At 44.8% G+C, this 24,803-nt stretch overlaps 1 protein-coding gene across 4 annotated transcripts in view; it reads left to right on the top strand.

Annotated features, from left to right (window-relative positions):
* The window catches only part of ADGRG6 (adhesion G protein-coupled receptor G6), a 174,014-nt gene that overhangs the window by 132,533 nt on the left and 16,678 nt on the right, over positions 1-24,803 (top strand). For 3 of the 4 annotated variants that reach the window (XM_050949482.1, XM_050949480.1, XM_050949479.1), the window contains 5 exons: positions 889-995; positions 17,603-17,730; positions 18,323-18,591; positions 20,278-20,392; positions 22,300-22,583. In XM_050949482.1, coding sequence (XP_050805439.1) covers positions 889-995; positions 17,603-17,730; positions 18,323-18,591; positions 20,278-20,392; positions 22,300-22,583 — 903 coding nt within the window. Of the gene's footprint in view, positions 1-888; positions 996-17,602; positions 17,731-18,322; positions 18,592-20,277; positions 20,393-22,299; positions 22,584-24,803 lie in introns of those variants that run through there. The other variant, XM_050949481.1, reaches the window with a different exon arrangement.

Raw genomic sequence — 24,803 nt, 5'->3', positions numbered from 1 at the left:
ATTGACCTACCTTATAGGATCTGCTCAGGCTTTCGATATTTGGAAATGTACAGTAAGTAAAATGGTGCTTGAACCATCTCCAGGAAAAATATGTGGAGGACTGAGACCAGATCCTGTGAACGGCTAGCTTCACCACTACCTGCTTTGCTTTTACTATGCTTTTACTCTGACTGCTGGAAGCTCAGCTGATTGCTGCTGGCCAATGAAAATGTGTTATTTAATGCTTTCATGTCCCATCATCTGGCTTGTTATCCCTTGTAAAAGGTAAGCCCTTTACCTGGAAGGTCCTCCTGCTGAAGCCAGCTTCTTATATCCATTTTCACCTCTCCACTGCTGAGCACAGCTCTCAGCTCTCCCTACCTTGAGACAGAAATAGAATGATAGGAAACCAGGGGTGGGAAACAAGCAAAAAGGTGTGTCAGAGAAAGGTCTTACAAGGGGAAGGTTTCCTGTTTGACATGCATTGGGGGTGAGGAGTGAAATGCAGACTGAAGAGCTCAGGAGAACAGGGCAAGTTACAAATAGAGGAGAGAGAAACTGAACAAGGACCTAAGCTGGATATAGAATACGAAGGAACCGGAGCCGAGGAGGAGGAAGAGGAGGAGGAGGAGTCTATCCCAGGTGATAGATTACAGTGGATAGAAGAGAATCTAAGCAATCTGCTTAATCTACCCCTCTCTAAGAGTACTTCACTGGTAAAAACTCTAAGAAATCAGATACTTCATTCTGCATTGATAAATATAATATTACTAGATTTGATGTATTCAGTGAGGTTTTTTTACTTGAAAGTATATTAGATTTCATGTAGGGGCTCTAGAAGGCTGCCAAAGAAATTGTGCAGAGGTTTCGTTTGCAGTTGTAAGTGTCTGTATTGCTTGTTTTCTGTAGATGGTAATGGCGGCTGGAATCCCACAGGCTGCATTGCACAAGCAGAATCAAACGAGAATGAGACAGTTTGCTTATGCAATCACCTCACACACTTTGGGGTGCTAATGGTAAGTGCACCTTCATTGTTTGCTGATTATTTGAAACCACAATGTAATGATTTTGTTGGGGGGCAGGAGAGCTGCAGAGGCAGGGATGCAGAGCTGCAGTGTTACACAGAAACCTTCCCTAAAATAAAAATTCCCCTACAGCTAATCCTGAAAAGAATGTAGCACAATGAGTCTTGTTCCCGGCTGAGTCCCTACGGTGCTATCACAACACAACACAATAATATACTGTGGGCTGCAATATAACTCTGGGCTAGAGTGCTGGTGGTCAGACTTGGGTCCAAAAGAAGGGCATTATCCAGTGGAAGTAAACCAGATTCCAAAAAGAGATCCTGCAAATGCTGAAGCAGAAAAAAAATGATTTTGAAGCAAATATGTTATTGATAAGATCCTGAAGACATTAGAGACCCCAGAGCCGTAATGCATTAAACACTAGGAAAGGGAAGCCTTATGGTCATTGCCCCCAACTGCCATCTCATTGCTGCTGAACCTCTGACATTAGCAGAGAGGCACTCCAAGAAATACTTAAAATGACAAGCATCATTTGACTTTATGTATCAATTTATTCATCTCCAGTAAAAGGTGATCCGAGGGTCAAGTTAGTCAGTTGACGTCCTAAGTAACCGTCGCTTCTGTAATTCTTCTTAAGGGCCCAAGCCAACAAAAATTATTTGTGGTGTTTAGGGTCATGCGAGACCAGAATGCCTTTGATGAGACTCCAGAAGACAGATCTATACAAAGGAAATTGAGTGGGGGAGAAAAGCAATGTGCAAAAACCAGCCAGAAAATAGTCCCTACTTCTGTGGCGGGAGGTTTCCGGGATGGCTCAAGGGAAGGAGAACCTGACACTGAGAATTAATGGCTCTGTCTGCAGAGAAGCTGAGAAGATTGCAGAAGAGAGGGGAATTTACAGATTGTGATGGAAGCTAGTTTTATATAGAGACAGAGATGGTTAGGGTGGAGAGCTGGAAGCTGAATAAGAGAAGGATGTAGGGCTGTGAGGGCAGATAAAGTAAGAGAAAATGCTCTAGGATTAGAGAGAGGGCGAGAGAGAGAAATAAAACTCTGATGTAGAAGGATAGATACAAAGAGAGAAAAGAGAGTGGACCCTAGTATTAGGAAGAGAGAAAGAAAGGGGAAAATATATGTCCTGCAATCAGGTAGAAATGCCACTGAAGAGGAAAAGTCAAGGCCAAAGAGCACAATAACAAAATCCCATCCTGCGACTCAACAGGCTGCAGATTTGAAGAGATTTATATTTATATTTTAATGTTAAAAGGTATAAACTAATCTATATATTTAGGAAAAAAATCCTTATTTGCTGTGTTCAGTAAGTGGGCTTGATTCAGCCCTGTGCTGTACTAATCTCAAATCAGTATATTCCAGGGTGCAACACCTCTACTGGAAGAAAATCCATTCTTAGGGAACTTGTGGTGGTGCAAAGCAATTGCCAATTCTGCTCTTCCAGCACAGCCTCCCAACTGGATGGCACTGGTGTGAAGAAGATATAGCCAGAATGCCTGGAGGATGCACTGTTTCAGCACTCATGTCTCCTTGGCACCTTGAACAATACCCTCTATTGCAGCCTCTTTTGCAGAATCCTCAGGGAAGGGCTTCATAGCAAACACAATTTATCTTCCTGTGAGGGTGGTGTTGCCCCCAGAAATGTATATAGCCTTGCACCAGTGGGGTGAATCTAAATGTTTCTAAAAGAAAAAAATAGAAAAAGGAGGGAAAGCTATGAAATGTATGCAGTCTTTTCAGAAAGTCTGATGGCTTTTCAAAATCCCCCATCTTCTCTGGGTTCCCACATCCTTAGCAACCTTATTCAATATTGCACTGTACTGCGGCTTTCTCTCTAACATTAACATTCCTTGGCTCCAGAAATATTCTTCCAGGGAGGATGTTTGCTACTCGTGCAGGTACATGTGTTTTGATTTAACCAGTTTAACTAGGATATTTTAAAAAGAAAAATGATAAATATTTGAAATACCAGGAGATAAAATGAGGGGAAACAGGAAAATCATTTCCTTGCAGATGATTTACAGAACTAGGGAGCCACATATTTTAAAATTTGGCTTCGCTGAGCCTCATAATATAGTTGCTTTGTTCACATCTTGCTTGAATTTAAATAGGAAAAATGTCATAAGGCTTTTTGTCCTTTTGCAGACTAATTATATTCTAACTTCTCATGCTTATAGGGAAAAATGAGCATTCTTTCAGATATGTTCAATGAGTCCCTTCTCCTAGTCTGAATGTTTTTGTTGCATTAAGAAGTGAGAAGGAAGTCTTTTGAATTTTGGCTGTGTTCCAGTGGAAGATTTTTACATACTTTTTACATGCTTTTTCTGTTTTAATAACCCTGCTTGAATTTCCACACAGATATTTAGTTACTTTCAGAGGGTGTTCTCTGGATTTAAATAAACAGTCTTACAAGTGTCTGACACAGACACACACGAATTGACAACTGCATGCAAGTCTTGCATTTCCCTTGTGAAGAATGGCATATTTTTAGAGTTTAAAAACCCATTTGCTAGCAATTTTTGTAAAGGGCCTATCAAAGAATAGTCTCCATTAAATGTGAGCATTTGCTAACAGTTGCATCGCAGAGATGCTGTAGTGTTTCTTATACTCAGGCCTGATCTACACTTGAAAATTAAGTCAGTTTAACTACGTTGGTTAGCGATGCAGTTATGCTAACCTAAGCCCCTGTGGAGACAGCTCTAGGTTAATGGAAGAATTTTTCTGTTGACCCAGAAAAGAAGGGTGAAAAGTCCCCAGAATTTTCACATTTAATTTTCAATTTTTCTGTTGAAACGTTGGTTTGAAAGTAAAATATTTGTTCCATGGATTCCTACACACATGTAATCTCCTAGGAGATTGTATTAAACATAGCTATTGTTATGAGAATTTCTGTGATTCACCTATTCTCCAGCATGGTGCCAATTTGAATATAAACACATTTACAGTTATATTTCCTGCAGCAGATTCAATTTAAACACATTCAGTGTAAAAGAGAGGTGCATGTGGGCCTCTGAACATAAAGGGGTTGACAGGATGAGAAAATTGCAAATGATTGATTTTTCTACTGTAACCCTTTTGCCCCTCTGAGTTGGCAGCAACAAGGGCCGGGTTCAGTATCCAGGGGTTCCGTTTCAGTAACACAATGCATAACCAGCTCGAGCTCCCACCCGGTGACCTGAGACACTCACATACCACACCCCCCTGGGCGCCTCTAGGAGGCAATACTTCCCCTCTCGCAAGCACGGAGTCTGAGTGTAGCAAAATCTTTTTAATAAAGGAAGGAATCAATGCGGCATCCCATTGGAGAAACACCACAAACAGGGTTATAACAGAAACCATAAACAGAAACCCACCTCCAAGTACGTTTTGGCACTGTCCTTTTTCCCCTTAGGGTTTTAAGTCCAATCACCCCAAAGTCCAACAACCCAAAAGTTGTCTGGTCAATGCCACCCCAGAGTTCGAGAGTTTATCTGTAGAGGTCCCTCCCCCCAGCCTGGGTAGAAAGGGGCACCTTACGTGGTCCGGGGCCAACTGCCCTGCCTCTCCGTGGGTTCTGCTTCCGCCTTCTCCACGAACTGCTCTGCTTTACCAGCTGCTCCACGCTGCTCCTCCAGCCGTCCTCAGAAACTGCTCCGCTCCACCAGCTGCTCTGCTCCATGAGCTGCTCCAGTTCTCTCTGCAAATTGCTCGGCTCCGCTCACTCTGTGGGCCGCTCCACCCGTCCCACAGCTACTCCGCTCTGCCAGCCACTCTGCTGCCACCAGCTGTCCCGTGATCCGCTCCAGCCATCCCCACAACTGCTCCACTCCGCCAGCTGCTCTGTTCCACAGTATAGCTTCAGGCTCCCCCACTAGTTAGCACAGTACTCAGTGCTCTCAGCTCAGTAATTTCAACTCTTAGTGATCTCAGCTCTTAGTGGGGGAGCCCCAGTGCTAGTGCACTATTAGCCCAAAGTGAGTTCAGCTCAGTAACCTATATTTAGATTCTTAAGGGAATAAAAAAAAAATCAACTCTGACATTCCACAGTGGAGAGAGGAGGGGGTGGAACTGATGCTTCTGGCTCCACAAGGAGACTGCACCACCAGGCACAGATATCGGTCCCCAGCCTCTCTCAATTCACTGGGTTTGGGAACCCATGTCCCTTGTCTAGCAAGTACCACCCAACTGAGGGTGAGTCATTTGTCACCAAGCAGTCCCACAGCTCGGCAGTCTGGGATAGGGTAGGCGTGCCTATGCAAATACACTCTCTGAAATTCTTTCCACCAGATGTCAGGGTAGAGCTTATCCTGACTCTGCTTACACTACAAAAGGCCATTTGAATTCTGGATGATGAAGTATAATGAACAGCAGATACCTATATGTAGGTGTCATAAACAGATAGTTAAGGGTTAATGTCTCTTTTACCTGTAAAGGGTTAACAAACAGGGAACCAAACACCTGACCAGGGGACCAATCAGGAGACAAGATACTTTCAACCAGTGGATTCTGGGAAACTTTCACGAGAGAGTGCATCAACTACTTTGTTAGAAGCTCCTGAAATGTGTTGAATTTCAAAATCAAAATCTTGGAGAGCTAAACTCCATCGAAGCAGTTTTTTGTTGTTCCCCTTGGCAGTATGAAGCCACTTTAGCGCAGCATGGTCGGTTTGTAGCTGGAACCACCATCCCCAAACGTATGGGCGTAGCTTGTCCAGGGCGTACACAATGGCGTAGCATTCCTTTTCACTGACTGACCAGTGACTTTCCCTCTCAGTTTCTTGCTGAGAAACATGACAGGATGGAAGTTGTGATCCGGTCCTTTCTGCATGAAAACTGCTCCTATACCACGCTCAGATGCATCTGTGGTTACTAGGAATGGTTTGTCAAAGTCTGGGGCCCTTAGCACAGGGTTAGACATGAGCACCACCTTAAGTTGGGTAAAGTCCTTTTGACACTCATCAGTCCACTTAACTGCATTTGGCTGGGTCTTTTTGGTCAGGTCGGTCAGTGGGGCAGCGATTTGGCTGTAGTGTGGTATAAATCGCCTGTAATATCCGGCCAAGCCTAAGAAGGATTGGACCTGTTTCTTGGACTTTGGGACAGGCCACTTTTGGATAGCATCCACCTTGGCCTGTAGGGGGTTTATGGTTCCTCGACCCACCTGGTGTCCCAGGTAAGTCACTTTGTTTTGGCCTATATGACACTTTTTGGCCTTAACAGTTAGTCCTGCCTGCCTGATGCGCTCAAAGACTTTTTCCAGGTGTTCTAGGTGTTCAGGCCAGGAGTCAGAAAAAATGGCCACATCATTGAGGTAGGCAACTGCATATTCTCCCAATCCTGCTAGTAGACCATCTACCAGCCTTTGGAAGGTGGCGGGTGCATTTCGCAGCCCGAAAGGAAGTACATTAAATTCATACACCCCCGCTTGGGTGATGAATGCTGACCTTTCCTTGGCAGCTTCATCTAGCGGTACTTGCCAGTACCCCTTGGTTAAGTCTATTGTAGCTATTAATTGGGCACGTCCCAACTTTTCCAATAGCTCATCGGTGCATGGCATTGGATAGTTGTCTGGACAAGTTACCGCATTTAGCTTACGGTAGTCCATGCAAAAGCATATTTCCCCATCTGGTTTGGGTACCAGAACCACTGGAGATGCCCATGCACTGGTAGATGAGCGGATTATACCCATCTGTAGCATGTTTTAGATCTCCCGTTCTATAGCAGCTTGGGCATGAGGAGACACTCGGTAAGGTGGGGTTCTAATGGGGTGAGCATTACCTGTGTCAATGGAGTGGTATGCCCATTCAGTCCATCCTGGAGTGGCTGAGAACAATGGGGCAAAGCTAGTGCATGGCTCTTTGATTTGTTGCCGCTGCAGACGTTCCAGAGTGGTGGAGAGGTTCACCTCTTCCACGCCACCGTCACTTTTTCCTTCATAGTAGACACCTTCAGGCCACTCAGCGTCATCTCCTCCCTGGGCTGTAAACTGACAAACCTGTAAGTCTCTGGAATAAAAGGGCTTGAGAGAATTAACATGGTACACTCTGGGCTTTAGGGAGGAATTGGGAAAGGCTATGAGGTAGTTAACGTCTCCCAGGCGCTCTTGGACCGTGAATGGCCCTTCCCATGATGCTTCCATCTTATGGGCCTGTTGCTCCTTCAAGACCATAACCTGGTCTCCTACCTTGAAGGAACGTTCTCTGGTATGTCTGTCATACCAGGCCTTTTGCTCTTCCTGAGCATCCTTTAGGTTTTCTTTAGCAAGGGCTAAAGAGTGTCGGAGGGTGTTTTGTAGGTTGCTTACAAAGTCTAGAATGTTAGTTCCTGGAGAAGGTGTAAACCCCTCCCATTGCTGCTTCACCAACTGTAATGGTCCCTTAACCTCGTGGCCATACACAAGTTCAAACAGTGAAAACCCTAAACTGGGATGTGGTACAGCCCTGTAGGCAAAAAGCAACTGCTGCAACACTAGGTCCCAGTCATTGGAGTGTTCATTGACGAATTTACATATCATGGCCCTCAAAGTTCCATTGGTTTGATGATGGTAAGGGGTGGCAACCAAGTGATTCACCCCATGAGTTTCCCACAGTTCTTTCATGGTTCCTGCCAGGAAATTAGATCCTGAATCTGCAAAGATGTCTGAGGGCCAACCTACCCTGGCAAAAATGTCTGTTAGGGCCTGGCACACAGCTTTAGCCCTGGTGTTGCCTAGAGCTACTGCTTCCGGCCATCGGGTAGCAAAGTTCACGAAAGTCAGTATGCACTGCTTTTCTCTGGGTGTCTTTTTTGGAAAAGGACCCAGAATATCCACAGCTACTCGCTGAAATGGGACCTCAGTTATGGGGAGTGGCTGGAGAGGGGCCTTTAACTGGTCTTGGGGCTTCCTCACTCTTTGGCACACTCACAAGACCGGACATACTTGGCAACGTCCTTGTCCATCCCCTCCCAGTGGAAGGACTTCCCCAACCGGTCTTTGGTTCTGTTCACCCCAGCATGGCCATTGGGATGATCATGGACTAAGCTTAAGAGCTTTTCTCGGTACTTAGTTGGAACCGCCAACTGTTTTTGCGGATGCCAGTCTTCCTGGTGTCCACCAGAAAGAGTCTCCTTGTATAAAAGTCCTTGTTCTACAACAAACCGGGATCGATTAGAAGAGCTGAGAGGCGATGGGGTGCTCCGTGCCGCCGCCCAAGCTTTCTGAAGGCTGTCATCTGCTTCCTGCTCAGTCTGGAACTGTTCCCTTGAAGCTGGAGACACCAGTTCTTCTTTAGACTGTGGACTTGGGCTTGGTCCCTCTGCAAGCGATGTAGGTGATGGGGTTGTTTTCGTTGCTGGTAAACCGCTCTCCGCTGGTGCACCAGGTGGTATTTTAGGCTCTGGCTGAGCCTCTTGGGTGTGGTTGTCTGCTGCTTCTGCCAGTTCAGGCTCACTGGCGCCCTCCGGCGTTGGGGTTGAAGATGGGTTTGCAAGCGCTGGCGTCAGTGCTGGCAACGGTTCTGGTGCTGGCTGCTTTTCCAGTTCCTGGTCTGGGACTGGAGGCACTGTGGCTGTTTCAGTTGTTGGCATGGGATCCGGGTCCACTACCTCTGTCTGGGTCTCTGGTAACACAGATGGGGCCTCTGTGGACGGCTCAGGAACAGGAATGGGTCTGGAAGCTTGCCTCGTTTGGCTGCGGGTAACCATTCCCACTCTCTTGGCCCGTTTCACCTGATTGGCCAAGTCTTCCCCCAGCAGCATGGGGATGGGATAATTGTCATAAACTGCAAAAGTCCACATTCCCGACCAGCCTTTGTACTGGACAGGCAGTTCAGCTGTAGGCAAGTCTACAGCTTGTGACATGAAGGGGTAAATTGTCACTTGGGCTTCTGGGTTGATGAATTTGGGGTCCACTAAGGATTGGTGGATAGCTGACACTTGTGCCCCCGTGTCTCTCCACGTTATAACCTTCTTTCTGCCCACTCTCAAAATTTCCCTTCGCTCCAAGGGTATTTGAGAGGCATCTGGGCCTGGGGATCGTTGGTGTGATGGTGGTGTAATGAACTGCACTCGGTTGGGGTTCTTGGGGCAGTTGGCCTTTATATGTCCCAGTTCATTACACTTAAAGCATCGCCCAGCTGACTGGTCACTGGGTCGAGGTCGGTTACTGGAGACTGGTGAGGTGGGAGAATAGAGCATCTGTGGCTTTCCTTGGGTTGTAGGTGGGGTCTTGGGCTGCCCTCAGTTGTAGGGTTTATTGTCAGTTTGCCCCCTGGGGTATTCACTCCCCTTGACAGTAGCTTTTTTCTTTTCTGCCACTTCCATCCATTTGGCTCCAATCTCCCCCGCCTCAGTTATCGTTTTGGGTTTCCCATCTAGGATGTACCTCTCTATTTCCTCAGGAACACCATCTAAGAACTGCTCCATTTGTATCAGGAGGTGCAGCTCGTCCATATTGTTAACCTTTGTTCCTGATATCCAGGCTTCATAATTCTTTGTAATATGGTAAGCGTGTCGGGGGAATGACACATCTGGGTTCCGTTTTAGAGTTCTGAACTGCCGACGGGCATGTTCAGGTGTTATCCCCATTCTATATCTGGCCTTGGTTTGAAAAAGTTTATAATCGTTCATGTTCTCCTTAGGCATTTCAGCTGCCACCTCTGCTAAGGGTCCACTGAGCAGTGGCCTCAGCTCTATCATGTACTGGTTTTCAGAGATGTTGTATCCATGGCAGGTCCTCTCAAAATTTTCTAAGAAGGCTTCAGTGTCATCACCTGCCTTGTAGGTGGGAAATTTTTTGGAATGTGGAACAACAACTGGTGAAGTGTTGTTAGGATTGGCAGTGTTCTGTTGCTTAGCCTGTTCTAATGCCAGGGCTTGCTGGTGGGCTTCCCTCTGGAGTTCCATCTGTCCTCGGTGGTCTGCCTCTTTTGCTTTTTGTTCTCTTTTGTGGGCTTCTTCTTTGACTGCTTGTTCTCTTTTGTGGGCCGCCTCTTCCTTGGCTATTTCTGCATTAATTAGTTCTATCCATCTCCTATGTTCGTTTTCTTTTTCTATGGCTTGTTGCCTTGCCCGTTCCTGTTTCAGGGTGTCCTTGGTACTCATGGTTTCTGATGTCTTGTGTTGGGGCGTCCTCTGCTGGTTTGAACGGCTGCTACTCTGCTGCCTGCTTGGGGTTGCCTAGCAACAGTGCCTTTTTTAACTTCTTCTACCTAATCTTTCGGGTTTAAATTAAAACAAAAGAAAACCCTTTGATATGCAAATGTGTTCTGCTGCTGTCTGTTGCCGACCACTTAAGCCTGCTTTGTTTAATAAAAGACCCTTGTTAAACTTTAATGTGTGTGCCCTGAGGCAATCTCTGCACAACCAGAAGGGAGCAAGGAAAAAAAAATTCTGGCTGTAGTTTTAAAAACCCTCTCTCTGCTTATAAGCAGCTAGCAGAGAAAAAAAGAAAAATAATAATCTTACTGGCTTTTGCTTTCCATCTTTCCCACACACTGCCACCATGTCATAGTATAATTCCCAATTATTCTGAACCTTAGCGTCCAAAATATGGGTACTAGCATGAATTCCCCTATGCTTAATTACCAGCTTAGATCCTGTAGTGCTGCCACCAATCAGGACTTAGAGTAGAGTGCCTGATAAACTCTGGTCTCCCCCAAAACCTTCCCTGGGGACCCCCAAGACCCAAATTCCTTGAGTCTCACAACAAAGGGGAATAAACCATTTCCCTTCCCCCTCCTCCTCCTCCCCTCCAGGTATTCCCTCCCTGGGCTCCTGGAGAGATATACAGATTCAAGCTCCGTGAATCTAAACAAAGGGATTCCCCCTTCTCCTTTCTTCCTCCCAGATCTTTCCCGCCCTGGGTACACTAGGAGATCACCGTGATTCGAACTCCTTGAATCACAACACAGAGAAATCAGGTGGGTTCCCCTCCCCTTTCTCTCCCCCTCCCTTCTCCTTCCCTGTTAAGTACAGACTCAATTCCCTTGAGCCTCAACAAGGGGAAAAATCAGACAGGTCTTAAAAGCAAAACTTTTAATAAAAGAAAAAAAGAATAAAGAAAATCACTGTAAATTCAAGATGGAATATTACAGGGTCTGTCAGCTTCTAGAAATTGGAGAAACAGCCTCCTCCAGCAGAAATACAATTTAAAATACTTTTAGCCAAATACACGTTAGACCTCTACCAGCCAGATACACATTTGCAAATAAAGAAAAACAAATAAAAAGACTATACCGCCTTTCTACCTTTGTACTTACAAAATTGGAATAGAAGATTAGAGAGCCTGTAGGTACGTGTGGTCACTCTCAGAGCCCAGAGAACTATCTGTTTATGACAGTAGGGCCCTACCAATTTCACAGCCATGAAAATCATGTCACAGACTGTGAAATAAGTCCTTCCCCATAAAATCTGATCCCCTGCTGGCTACTGGAATGCCACAGCCAGGAGGCTCTTAGCTGCAAGTCCTGTCTGGGCTGAGGAGGGACAGGACTTGACCTTGCCACTCTCACTCTCAAGGGGAGCCCAGCATTGGAGGTTCCTGCAGCTGGAGACTTGTGGAGGTGGGTCCAATCTCCCTCTGCTCCTCGAAGTGCCCCAGTCAGGTGACTCCTAGCTGCAAGTCCCTGGGGAGGAGCAGGACTTGTCCTTCCTTTGCATGGCAGCTCAGGGGGAAGGGGGAGATCAGACCTGTTTCAGAGTACCTTATGGGTTGGGACCCCACGGCAACACCACCACGAAATTTCAGATGTAAATAGCTTAAAAAGTGAAATTGACTAATTTAAAAACCTTCTGGCTATGAAATTGATCAAAATGGACTGTGAATTTGGTAGGACCATACCTATGTGTATTTGCTGATTCCAGCTGTAACAGTACTTCAAGTAATGGTCTCTATGGCATTCCACTGAGGATTATGCTTGTGCACCATGCACCCGGAGTCAGAAAATTTAAAAAGTAAAGTCTGTTGGTCCATGCATGTGCCTGGCTCACCTTATGCTTCTGTTCGAGGAGATAAAGGATGGAGTGGACTGACCGCATCTCCAGTTCCTTCTTACCATCGCATAGTCCTGGTCGGAACTTGCAGTGTCTTCATCCCTGACAATCTTTCAAATAAGGATTGTTGTATGTAGTTTACCAGACTATAGTAGTTTTACCAGTTTTATTGTAGTTTTTATTAGTCAATACTTTTAGTACTTTGTTTGGATAGACTTTGGGAGATTTTCAACCCCCTACCCCATGTGCAGGTACCGGACTATGTCCAGCTTATGTCTAGGCTTCAAACGCTGCACCTCCTGCCTGCACTCCTTCTTGATCAGTGACAGCCAACATCATTGCCTTTCCTGCCTGGGGGAAGCTCACATTGCATCCAGGTACAGTATTTGCCAGTTCTTCCCCAGCCACACTTGAGAAGGCCGGGCTCTTTGCCTCCAGCAGCACATCATGGAGCTCGCCATGAGACTGTACTCAGACCCAGGCCAGGGAACTCCCCCAGTGCATCGGCCTGACTCAGCGAGGAGTGCGCCTCCAACTACCATGTCTAAATCTGGTGCCGGAGGTACCACCCCCATGGACCCCATGGCGGGGCTTAGTCAGGAGGTATGGAAGCACATCCATGAGCATGAGACTAAGTCTTTCTCCAAATCAAAGATGATGGATGCTCTTTCCACAGGTTTGAGGCATGGGGACAGAGCACAAGTTAAGTCCCATAGACATGAGAAAAAGACCCACAAGCAATGACATCCAGCAGTTCCGAGCACCAATCCATCAGTACCACGAGCACCAGCACCCCACAAGATTCCAAGAAAGACCACATCACTGGCACTGATACCCAGAAAAGAGAGTGCCTCTTACTCCAGGGAGATCCAGAATTGTGGCCAAACCTCAGGATGTGTTTGCATTGCTGGACCCAGAGTCACCCCCTCCATCGGGTCCCTCCACTTCTAAAGAGATCATATCTCCACCCTGGGATATGCCTTCGGTACGGAATCCTTCATCCTCTGCATTGATATGCTACGCTTTTCCACCAGTTCTGATGGTACTGCCATTGGAACCAGAGTCCACCTTCTCCTCTTCCAATGCATCAGAACCAGGAGAAGAACCGCCTGTGTCATACCATTCCTATGCACCTTCTTAGATACTGTTACATCTGTGGCAGCATCTACCACCTCAACACCCTTGGAACCATTGGTACCTCATGCCATGGAGCCTCCCACAACTTCCCTCAGACCCAGCCTATTGGGCATATTGGGGATACTGGTCACAAGTACCCCTCTTTGGAACCTGTCCAATCTGTGAGGGAACCTTTGTCTGCCTCCCTTTTAAGGGATCTTTCAGGCAGGCGTTCAAATCTGATGGTAGAGAAGGAACCCTTTAGTCAAGTTCCAGCAATGGCACTGAAACCAGCAAGATTTCCCTCTTCATCTCCAGACCAGGTGGTGACTACAGCATCCCCTTCCTCACCGGATGATTTCAGACAATTTCAGGACCTGTTGCGGAGAGAATTACAGTAAATTAGAGGAATTTATTGATAGCCTGCCACAACGTGGTCAGGCTTGTTTTGAGGCGCTTATTGTGGAAGGGAAGCTGGTGGCCAGAATGGCCCTCCAGTTGGCAGTAGATGCAGCAGATACTTCTTCCAGCCCCCTGGCTACAGACATAATAATGCGTGAGGAGTCTTGGTTCCATTCTTCTGGTTTCCCTAGAGAGATACAGAACACTACTGAAGACCTTCCTTTCAATGAATCCCATTTTTTTTAACTAGAAGATGGATGAATAGGCACATATGCTCAAGGATTCCAGGGCCACCCTTTGATCGCTGGGCATCTACCCTCCTGCTCTGAAGCAAAAATTCCACCGCCAACCACCCATTCAAACACTATAGATCTCCTCAATTCTACTCTCAGAGACTTTACGAGCCTTCAAGAAAATGTCAGAAGGCACAGAGGTCTTGCCTCCCAGGGCCCCCCTTGCAGGCTTTGACGTTACAGCTGCAACCTCCAGCCAAGAGGTATTTGTGATGCGAGCCTGAAAGCCACCAACCTCTATGCCTATCACCTCACGACCCTCCTATTCCCTTTAGGTGTCATTTAGCACTCTTTTCCCACAGTTGAAGTGCAATAACAATGGACAGAATGGGTGCTGGACATCATCCACCATCACTGTACAATCAAGTTTATCTTGCTACCTCCTCCAAGACTTCTCTACCCCATCAGAGACCACTCATGACACCATTCTTCCCCAAGAGACAAACTCCTTGTTACAACAGGGACCAATAGAACACATTCTCCCAAAATATCAGGGAACAGGATTCTGCTCTGAAGAAAGGTGGGTGGAGACCAATCCTCACTCTCTGGCACATCAATCACTTCATCCACAAGCTCAAGTTTTGTATGTTCACACTGGCTCTTTATGAAGGATGCTTACTTCCACATCCATAGTCATCTGGCCCACAAACATTTCCTGAGATTCACAGTGGGTCCACCATTTCCAGTACAGAGTGTTTCCATTTGGCATAACCACCACTCCCAGAGTCTTCACCAAAGTTTTTTTCCATCATAGCGACCTATTGCAGACATTATGGTGTAGTCGTGTTTCCATATCTCAACGATTGGCTTCTAGCCACAAGGTCCAGGCAATAAACCTATGTGTCAACCCATGTTACTCAACCTTCTTTTGTCCCTCAGCGTCAGTGTCAATGTAGAGAAATCAATCCTAAACCCTTTGCAGTCCCTCGACTTCACAGGGGCTATCATAAGTTTGGTCTCAGCATGAGCTTTCTTGCCTGGAAACTGTCCACTGGTTATGGACAGAACTCACAATGTGAACAATCAGTGTGTTCCAGTGAGGACTTGCCTGTCCCTCCTCAGCTACATGGCTTCATGTACTTACACGACCTCCTTTGCACAACTCCATCTTCACTGCCTCCAGACACGGCTCGAGTCCATTTACTTGCTAAACTGCCACTCCATGGCTTCCATGCTGACAGTCCCCGCCAAAGTGCTATTATACCTCCAATGGTGGACAGACCCACATCCGGTATGTGTGAAGGTTCCCTTTTTTCCTGCTTCACCAGAGAAGATGATTATCACTGACATCCCTGGTGAGCTGGGGGGCTCATTTCAGTGACCACATGGCTCAAGGAAAATGGACTCTCAGAGAATCCAGGATGCACATAAACATCCTGGAGCTCTGAGCTGTGAGAAGAGCATGCCAATTCTTCCTTCCCTTCATCTGCTCCCATGATGGTCTCATTGTGTCAGACAACATCACCAGTGGCTTTTACATCAACAAACAGAGAGAGAGAACATCTGTGCTGTATGCACAAGTGCTCAATCTCTGTAATTGCTGCATCAATCACCAGATCCTCTTGTCCTTAGCCTGTCTTTATGGGACACAGAATGTATTCACTGATTCACTCAGCAGACATTCTGATTCAGTAGTACACACAACATTTTCACTCCATGGGAGACCCATTCACTTCACAGGTGAACAGCAAATGCACAACATATTGCTCCAGGGGAGCCCTCAGTCACCGTTCTGCTCCTTTGGTCAGACCAACTATCCCCTTCCTCCACTACTGCTCCTACCTCAAGTACTGCACAAAATTCAATGAGACAGAGCAATGGTAATTCTGATCGCTCCCTGCTGGCCTAGACAAATTCTGGTTCTGATATTCTCCACATGTCATCCTGCTCACCAGTTTTCATCTCCATCTGTCAAGATCTGCTGACCCATTATAATATAATATATGGAGATATACATATCTCATAGAACTTGAAGGGACCTTGAAAAGCCATTGAGTCTAGTTCCCTACCTTCACTAGCAGAACCAAGTACTGATTTTGCCCCAGATCCTTAAATGGGCCCCTCAAGGATTGAGCTCACAACCCTGGGTTTAGCAGGCCAATGCTCAAACCACTGAGCTATCCCTCCCCACAAAGGGAAGATCAGACATCCCAATCCACATGCACTACACTTCAGAGCATGGTATTTGAATGGGCATCTGCCTTAGAATGAACATGCTCTTCAGCTGTACAGGATATCCTTTCTAGCAGCAGGAAGGACTGTACCAGATGTTGTTATCAGGACAAGTGGTGACGTTTTTCATCATGGGATCAACAAAAAGGTGATTTACCAGAATCAGTGCGGAAGGATCCCCCTCATATTGGACCACATTCTGTCACTAAAGTCATTGGGTTTTGCCTTCAATTCTTTGAAAGTACACCTGGTGGTGATTAGCACATTCTACCCTCCAATAGAAGGTTTCTCTATCTTCACACACCCACTAACTGCTATCAGAACCTTCTCACTAACCGATAGCTCCTAATGGGACCTGAATTTTATTCTCTCTATGCTAACGAAGACTCCCTTCAAACCTTTAGCGTCATGCTCTATGTCCCTCCTTTCCATGAAAGTTGCCTTCCTTATTGCTACCACTTCCATGAGAAGAGATGGCTATGTCAATGCTATGATCTCGGACCCACCTTTCAAGGTTTTCCACAGAGATGAAGTCTCCCTACAACTACACCCCAAGTTCTTACCAAAGGTAGTTGCTCAATTTCACATACATGAAACCATTCACTTACTTGTTTTCTTTCTGAAATGATATGCATCTGCAGAGGAATGTTGACTCCATTCCCTCCATGTTCGACGAGCTCTGTACTGCAGAGAATTAAACCAATCGGGAAGTCCTATAGACTATTTATTGCAATAGCAGAGAGAATCAAGGGACAGGCCATCTCCACCCAGAGAATCTCCAAATGAATTTGAGAATGTATCAAACTCTTCTACCAGCAGTCTGGTCTACCTCCCCCTACAGGGGTACAAGCTCACTCCACAAGGGCTCAGGCTTTGACCTCGGTCTCCCTTCAGAATGTGCCGCTCATTGACATATGTAGAGCAGCCATGTGGAGTTCTCTACAGATCCTTGCTATGCATTATGACTGCTATGCAATAATCAGCAGTGGATTCCTCCTTTGGTATGGCAGTCCTTCATACTACTGTTCCATCCTCATCCTCGCACCCTCTTCTCCCATAGGTGCTGCTTGTTCATCAACCTCAGTGGAATACAATAGGGATCATTACTCAAAGAAGAAGAGGTGGTTACTTACATGTAATTTGAGGATCTTTGAGATGTGTGGTCCTTAGCTGTATTCCATGTCCCACCCTCCTTCCCCTCTCCTATGGATCTGCTGGATTCGTGGTGGTGAAGGAACTAGAAATGTAGTTGGTCCACCCACTCTTTATTGCCTGGGACAGGAGCACTAGGTAAGCCATGGCATATGTGTGGACCAACGGGCACTACTTTTTAAATTCTCCAACTCCAGGCACATGGTGCAGATGCATAACCCTCAATGGAATACAGATAGGGACCACACATTTTGAAGAACCTCCAGTTACAGGTAAGTAACCTCCTCTTATGGCACAATGTTGTCAAGGGATTTGGGAAGGAAGTCGGATGTGTGACAACTATATACTAAATACCCAGTAAACTCAACCTCTAGCATTGGGATTATATAGATATTGCCTAAGTGTTCTTGAATTTTTGCTTCACTTTGCACCACCAAACAGTGTCATGCTCATAAAAAAGGAGTTTGCTGCAACTTAAGCCTCTTCCTCTTCTCTCATGTAGGACCTCCAGGGAACTGCTTCACAAATAGATCCACAAAATAACAAAGTCCTCACCTTTATCACCTACATTGGTTGTGGGATATCTGCCATATTTTCAGCTGCAACTCTTCTGACATATATTGCTTTTGAGTAAGTATTTGTGCTGTCAAAAACAATTCAAAACAAATATTTTTTTTGTAATAAATAAACAAGCTAACCAGAGGCCAGGATATTTTGTTTGATTGGGTTGGGATGTCTATGTGTCTCACAAAAAGTGGCCGAACACCACTGTGCTCCACTGTTAGACATGGAATGTTTCTTACAAAGAGGCCCAAGCCCAGATTCTCTCTTCCTAGCCTGGCCACTTCGTGTTGCTCAGGCTGGGCAAAGTAGCAGAATCTTGGTCTCAAATAATCTTCTTGAGGGGCATAATGTGTCCTTTTATATATTTTAAAAATCTACCAACATGTTGCTCAGTCTTTTTTTTTAAACTCCCTGTTTAGGTCTCATAGTTCCTAAATATAACAGGAAAAATCCAGCCCTTTCAGGCTGGAGACTTTCAGTAGAGAGGGGAAGTGAAATGAAGATATGCCATCTATATAACAATTCTAAAAACATCTTACGGAAATGGCAGAATGGCTTAGGGATAACTCTGTAAATTGTAAATTGGTAACCACAGCTGCTATAAATACCTCAGTACATCTTGGCTACTTAACATACGCCTCTGTTTTTGTCTCTCTAGGAAGTTACGAAGAGATTACCCCTCCAAAATCTTAATGAACTTGAGTACAGCCCTGCTCTTTCTCAACCTGGTCTTCCTGCTTGATGGTTGGATTGCATCATTCAACATAGAAGGCCTCTGCATAGCTGTTGCATCCCTTTTGCACTTTTTCCTTCTGGCCACCTTTACGTGGATGGGACTGGAAGCAGTCCACATGTACATTGCTCTAGTAAAAGTGTTCAACACCTACATACGGCGATACATACTGAAATTTTGCATTATTGGCTGGGGTATGTGTGAGAAGATGTATTTCTTAGATAGTGTATATTTTTAAATTATATATTGTTATGCATTCCAGCAGTGCCAAGAGGCTCCAAGTGAGGTTATAACTCCATTGTGCTAGGCACTCGATAAACATTAGAGCTGAGTTAATAATTGATTTTTTTGGTTCAGTGGCAAAACTGAAAAATGCAGGAGGAAAAAATTTCAGGTTGAGCAAAATGTTTAAGCCAAAGTGAAATGACATTTTTCCAGGTTTTTTTTTATGTTTTGTACTCTTCTGTTTGTTTTAGTAAACTTCACTAAATTGTTGAATGAAATGTTGAAAGGAATCAAAACAAGATTTACTGAGCCTCCCTCCAATGCTTCAACCACAAGTAAAATGTATGACTGAAAAATAACTAAGATTCATGAAAGAAGGCTTTTCATTTTTTTCTATAGCAGGGCCCTTTGGCTTCTGCCAGACATGCTGCTTGAATGCAGCTGTTGTGTTCAAAATAATACAGAGCAACACAAAACCATTAGCCTCATGAACAGAGTGGTGATCACAGTCCAGTTCCTAGTTGGCAAGTTCCATATAGTAAAAATAACCCTCATGACTGGCACCCTTGCTGGCAGTCTCAGCAGAGAGGACAAGGATTGAATAGTCCGTGAAACTGACCCTTAGGAGTAATTTCTCCAGCACAGGGATGAAACACATAAACAGCATAGTATGAGAGTCTTACACTGATGCTGCTTGTGCTGTATCTCTGTGGACAGAGGGCTTCAATATAGCTGTCAGTCCAGCACCTTTCTCAAGCACTACATTCGCTTTATATTACATAGAAAAAAAGTATGTGGAACTTCTGTTTATGTAGGGGTGTAGATAGAGGATATAAGAGGATATTGAGTTTTGTAAAAATACAAACTGCAGAGCTTTGCATTGTAGCTGAAGGAATTAAAGATACACAAGCTGTTTTCCTATACAAGGATAGTTGGCCTGGGAGCCAGGAACCGTGGGGTCTCCAGCTCTCTGTGAACTTCTTGTATGACCTTAGGCAAGTCATTTAAGCCAACATTGTCAAACATGAGTACCTACAATTAGGCACCTAAATTCATATTTCGGTACCTAAGTAAGTGGCTTGATTTGGGTGCTCGGCCCTTCTGAAAAATCACTGCAACCTGATCATTAGAGTCTCAACCTTTCTGTGCTTCCAGCAACACTTTCAAACTAGGAGTCTAATGTTACACATCTAAATAAAAGAGGGCCAGTTTTTAAAGGGATTGTGTGCACTTGTAGCTCCTGCTGATTTCAGTAGAACTAGTTAGTGCTCAGCACCTCTAAAAATCAGACTTTAATTGACATGCCTGTGTATGGATTTGGGAGCCTAACTTTAAGCAATCAGGGTTGAACATTTTTACTTTACTTTCCCCATGTGTAATAATAATATTTATCCCTTAATTTCTTAATGCTTAAATTACTTTGAGATCCTTAGATGGAGATTTGACATTTATATAATTTGTGATAAATCATTTATTTCATGTGGTTCTTCCATGCTGTGGTACGTCATGGACAGCTCTAGAGTTAAGATAAGATACTCTATGCTAAAGCAAACATTTTCGGCTCTTTTGATCATCAGTAATGCAGTGTTGTCTGGACGTTTCAGATGCTTTGGGTTTTGAAAACAAAAATACAATAGCTGTCTCTTGTATTACAGGTTTACCTACGCTAGTGGTAGCAATTGTATTAGCAAGCACAAATACAAATGCAAGTCATATCTATGGCAAAGTTGTATATGGCAGAGATGCTAAAGAGCAAGGAGGAGATGATTTGTAAGTAATTTTAAAAAAAAATCTGTTACAGTTCTGTGTTTGCATTTTGCAAAGGATTTGGGAGTGGCCAAACTGGCACTCATTAATTGTCTCATAAAGTTTGTAGATAAAGAACAAGAAGAGGGTGTGATCATTATCTTCTAAATCAGGGGTAGGCAAACTACAGCCCAGGGGGCCACATCTGGCCCTTCAGACATTTTAATGTGGCCCTCAAGCTCCCACCAGGGAGCAGGGTCCTGGGCTTACCCCGATGCAGTGCTTCAGCCAAGGAGTGGGGTCAAGGGCTTGTCCCGCTCCGTGCATACTGTGGCTCTGTGCGGCTTCTGGAAGCAGCGGCATGTCCCCCTCCAGCTCCTACACAGGGGCAGCCAAGGAGCTCCAAACGCTGCCTCTGCCCCAAGCACCGCATCCACAGCTCCCATTGGCTGGGAACTGCAGCCAATAGGAGCTGCCTGGCCGCCCCTTTGCATAGGAGCTGGAGAAGGGACATGCTGCTGCTTCCAGGAACTGCTTGAGGTAAGCGCCAACCAGAGCCTGACCCCTCCTGTGCCCCAGCCCTGATCCCTGTCCCACCCTCCGAACCCCTCAGTCCCAGCCCAGAGCACCCTCCTGCACACCCAACCCCTCATCCCGAGCCCCACCCCAGAGCCCACACCTCCAGCTGGAGCTGCACCCCAACCCCCTACCCCAGCCTGGGGCCCCCTCCCTCACCCTGAATTCCTCATTTCTAGCTCCATCCCAGAGCCCGCACTCTCAGCCAGAACCCTTACCCCCTCCCACACCCCAACCCCCAATTTTGAGAGCATTCATGACCCACCATACAATTTCTATACCCAGATATGGCTCTCAGGCCAAAAAGTTTGTTCACCTCTGTTCTAAATTGTTTGCTTCTGAAGCCTTCTAAAAGCTCTGAGAAAATCAGAAGAAATCCTACTTTACCAAAAGCTATGTACAAAATATCTCTATGCTGCTGAAAGTGAATAACTCATAGCTTAACAAAATAATAATAATACTGTGTTTGGTTTTGTCTTAAGTTTTTCACTTTTTGATGAAAACGAAAGATTGTTTGGGGGGGGAAGGGAGGAAGACATTGCTTAACAATCATGTTTCCTTTGCAAATGAAAGGCCTTTTCACAATGTAAGCCACTTGGCACTTCTGTGTTTCACGTTTTTATGTAGACATCCCAGACAATCTCAGAGAAGCTTATTTTCTCACTGACTGTATCTTATCATATTATCAATGTCTTGCATGATAAAACAACACATTGAAAAAAATGCCATTATATCTTCTCATTAAAACTTCATGTTAAACATTCCAGTTCTCTCAGGCAACCATTTGCAGCTAAAGGAATGAGCGACATAGGCGCAACTGATCCCTGGCCTAGTGCCTGTGATCATGATTGTCTAGTGGCTAGCCCCAAAGATCACCCAGAATGCTACTTTCTTAAGCTCAAGCAGTAGAGAGCTGAGTTTTTATGCTGGTGGTCCAAGTTTCAGTACCATCTGAGAGCTGTGAGCATGTGTATGCTGCCAGTTTGTTACACCAATACACAATGTTTTATCTTGAGCCTGAAGCCACTTCAGATTATAGTAGAGCATTGCATGGTGGGACTGTAGTTCCCAAAGGCTACATCTATATAGTAAACGTGAATTTTATATACAGTAGGTACATCCCCCAGGCAAGATACCAATGTGTTCCTTAGTTACTCATAGATGCCCCAGAGCTTCACCCTGCGTAAAGAAATAAAATGGTCAAAAGTTTTGGTCGTTCCACAGGAGAAATCTTATCTGTACAGCAGTGGAGACGGATGTAGATTAGTTTTACATGTAATGATTTAAATAACTAAAGAGGAGCACAGTTATTAGTATCTAAGAATGACTGTTTTTTGTTTTGTTCTTAAAAACAGCTGCTGGATCAAGGATAAAGTTGTCTTTTATGTGACTTGTGCTGGTTACTTTGGAATTATGTTTCTTATGAACATAGCCATGTTCGTGGTGGTGATGGTGCAGATCTGCGGGAGGAATGGGAAACGAAGCAATCGGACCGTGCGGGAAGAGGTCCTGAGGAATCTTCGTAGCATGGTCAGCCTGACCTTCCTGTTGGGCATGACATGGGGTTTTGCCTTTTTTGCATGGGGCCCCTTACATCTCCCTTTCATGTACCTCTTCGCAATATTCAATTCATTGCAAGGTAAGATTAATTCCATTTCAGTAAACCAAGCAAGGATTCAGCTGCTGATATTATGGAAGGGAGTGCTTCTAGTGATTTGACCAGGGGACTTGGAACCAGGTTTCTTGGGATCTGTCTTTGGTACTAATTCACTACGTAAACATGAGACACTTAATTCTATCTGTGCCTCACTCCCCATCTGTAAAACAAGAAGGTCTACCTCACATGGATGTTGTAAGTCTTAATTAATTGATGCTTGCAAAGTTCTCCAAGTCGACCAGCCTTGCTTTTGCGATTGCTCATAGTTGAAAGAAACGCCAGTGATTACAGCATTCTGTTCAGGCCTCTTTCCTTTATTGAAGATCTGGGGGGGTATTTTTCCAGCATAACTTATCCTTCAGGTATGGAAACTTGTAATCAAGTTATTGTACATCATAAATTATAGAAATATTCCACTGATATTTAAAATAATTTAAATTCAAGCAAATTTGTGCATTCACCACCCAACATAAGAATCCCCTGCCCCACAAAAAAAAAAAAATCAATAAGAACGTCATTAACAGAGACCATATTATCCCACCAACAAATAAATATAGAGATAAAAATAAATCTTTCCAAAGGTCAGCAAAATCTTTCCTTCATGGAAAAGCACTTAACATTTGTTCTGTGTGGATTTCATTCTATCCGCTGCTACAGATGAAACAAATTTCCTGCTGTAAGAGACTTACTAAGCTTTCATGGGAAGAAAATTATATTGGTAAAATGTGAGTCAAAATGTCCAAAAGGTGTTTGAATCTGGTGTTTTAAATATTTTGCCTCCCAAGGAAATATTTAGTGTTTTAAAGATTTTTCCACCCCAGATTCTGATATGATTTACTTCTGATTAAGGATAAAGAAGTATTTGCTGTAATGTATCAATAAGTAATACACAGGGTCTAGAGAGATCGGAAGCATAGGGAAGAACATAAAATGAGATTGAAAAAAAGCAAGTTAAGGATCTGATTCAGCAAGTGCTCTGTCACGCTGCCTTCAGCAGGGTTTTATGTACAATGGGCCTGCAGAACTGAGCCCTAGTTCAAAACCTCCAAGGAATCTTTTTCAGTGGGAGAGGCATACTTTAAACACAGTAATGTCAAAAGAAAAAAAAGAAACGGGGAGGAAAAGAAACCCCAAGGAATGAAAGCAGATAGCAAATTAAACATGTGCTTGTAATGCAGTATGGTGGCAGAAAATGCCAGCATTTTAACTTTGAGACTGTCTGTACAGCGGCATTACAACATGAAGCAGGGAGATGATAATCCTGTATAAATCACCAGCCTGTTTGGAACCAGAATATTACTTATATTTCTGGGCATCTCCACACTAGAAAGAGTTGATAAACTGAGGAAATTCAGAGAAGATTAACAAAAATCATTGAGGCTGGAGACATGCACCTAGGAGTAATGAGGTGAAACTGAGCAGTGGAAAATGTAGGATATATATCAGGAAATATTTCCTAATCAGAAGATGCACTAGATTGTGGTATAAGTCTCGTTGGAGTCATCTATAGTGCACACCACAAACCATTAAAATACACTGAAAAGCACTTCCTGCAGATGGAGTAGGGGAGTCCATTAACTTGTGGGCTTTAGGGTACCATCAAAGAGATACATTAAGGCCCCAACTCAGCAATGCACTTAAATCCAAGTTTAACTTCCAGTTTGTGAGAAATCCTGTTGATTCCAGTGGGGCTACTCATGTGCTTAAAGTGAAGCACACACTTTAAATAATAGAAAGGGGAAAATCATGTATAAAGTGTTGTATTTGCTCTGATGCAGTAACATACTTTATATACTAGAGGGATGCACACTTCATGGATCTTATTTACATACTAGTGATTCCTTCCATCCCTCCATTCCATCCCACAAGCTCCCTGTGTACCATCCTCCCATCCCCCTCCATTCCAGGGACTCCTTGCAACTTCCACAGGCTTTTCCGGCTGGGGTTTGTGTGCAGCCCTTCTCCCCTCCCTAATACCAGGGTCCCCAATTCCCCATATCCATGACAGGAGCTCTGTCTTTGCCCCCATTTCCTCCGCCCCTGATAGCAGGGCCCCCCCCGACCTACCCCACACATCAGGATTCGTTGTGCCCCCTATTCCTCCCCCCATATTATGGTCCCCCATTCTCCCTCCCCATGCCAGGGGCTGTGTGCACACTCCTATTTCTCCCTAGCCTCCCCCCCAACACACCCCCAGTTTAT

This window comes from Gopherus flavomarginatus, chromosome 4 (genome assembly GCF_025201925.1).
Source record: "Gopherus flavomarginatus isolate rGopFla2 chromosome 4, rGopFla2.mat.asm, whole genome shotgun sequence".
Lineage (NCBI taxonomy): Eukaryota > Metazoa > Chordata > Testudines > Testudinidae > Gopherus > Gopherus flavomarginatus.
The sequence above is the reverse complement of the archived record's forward strand: the minus strand, read 5'-3'. Positions and strand labels throughout refer to the sequence as shown.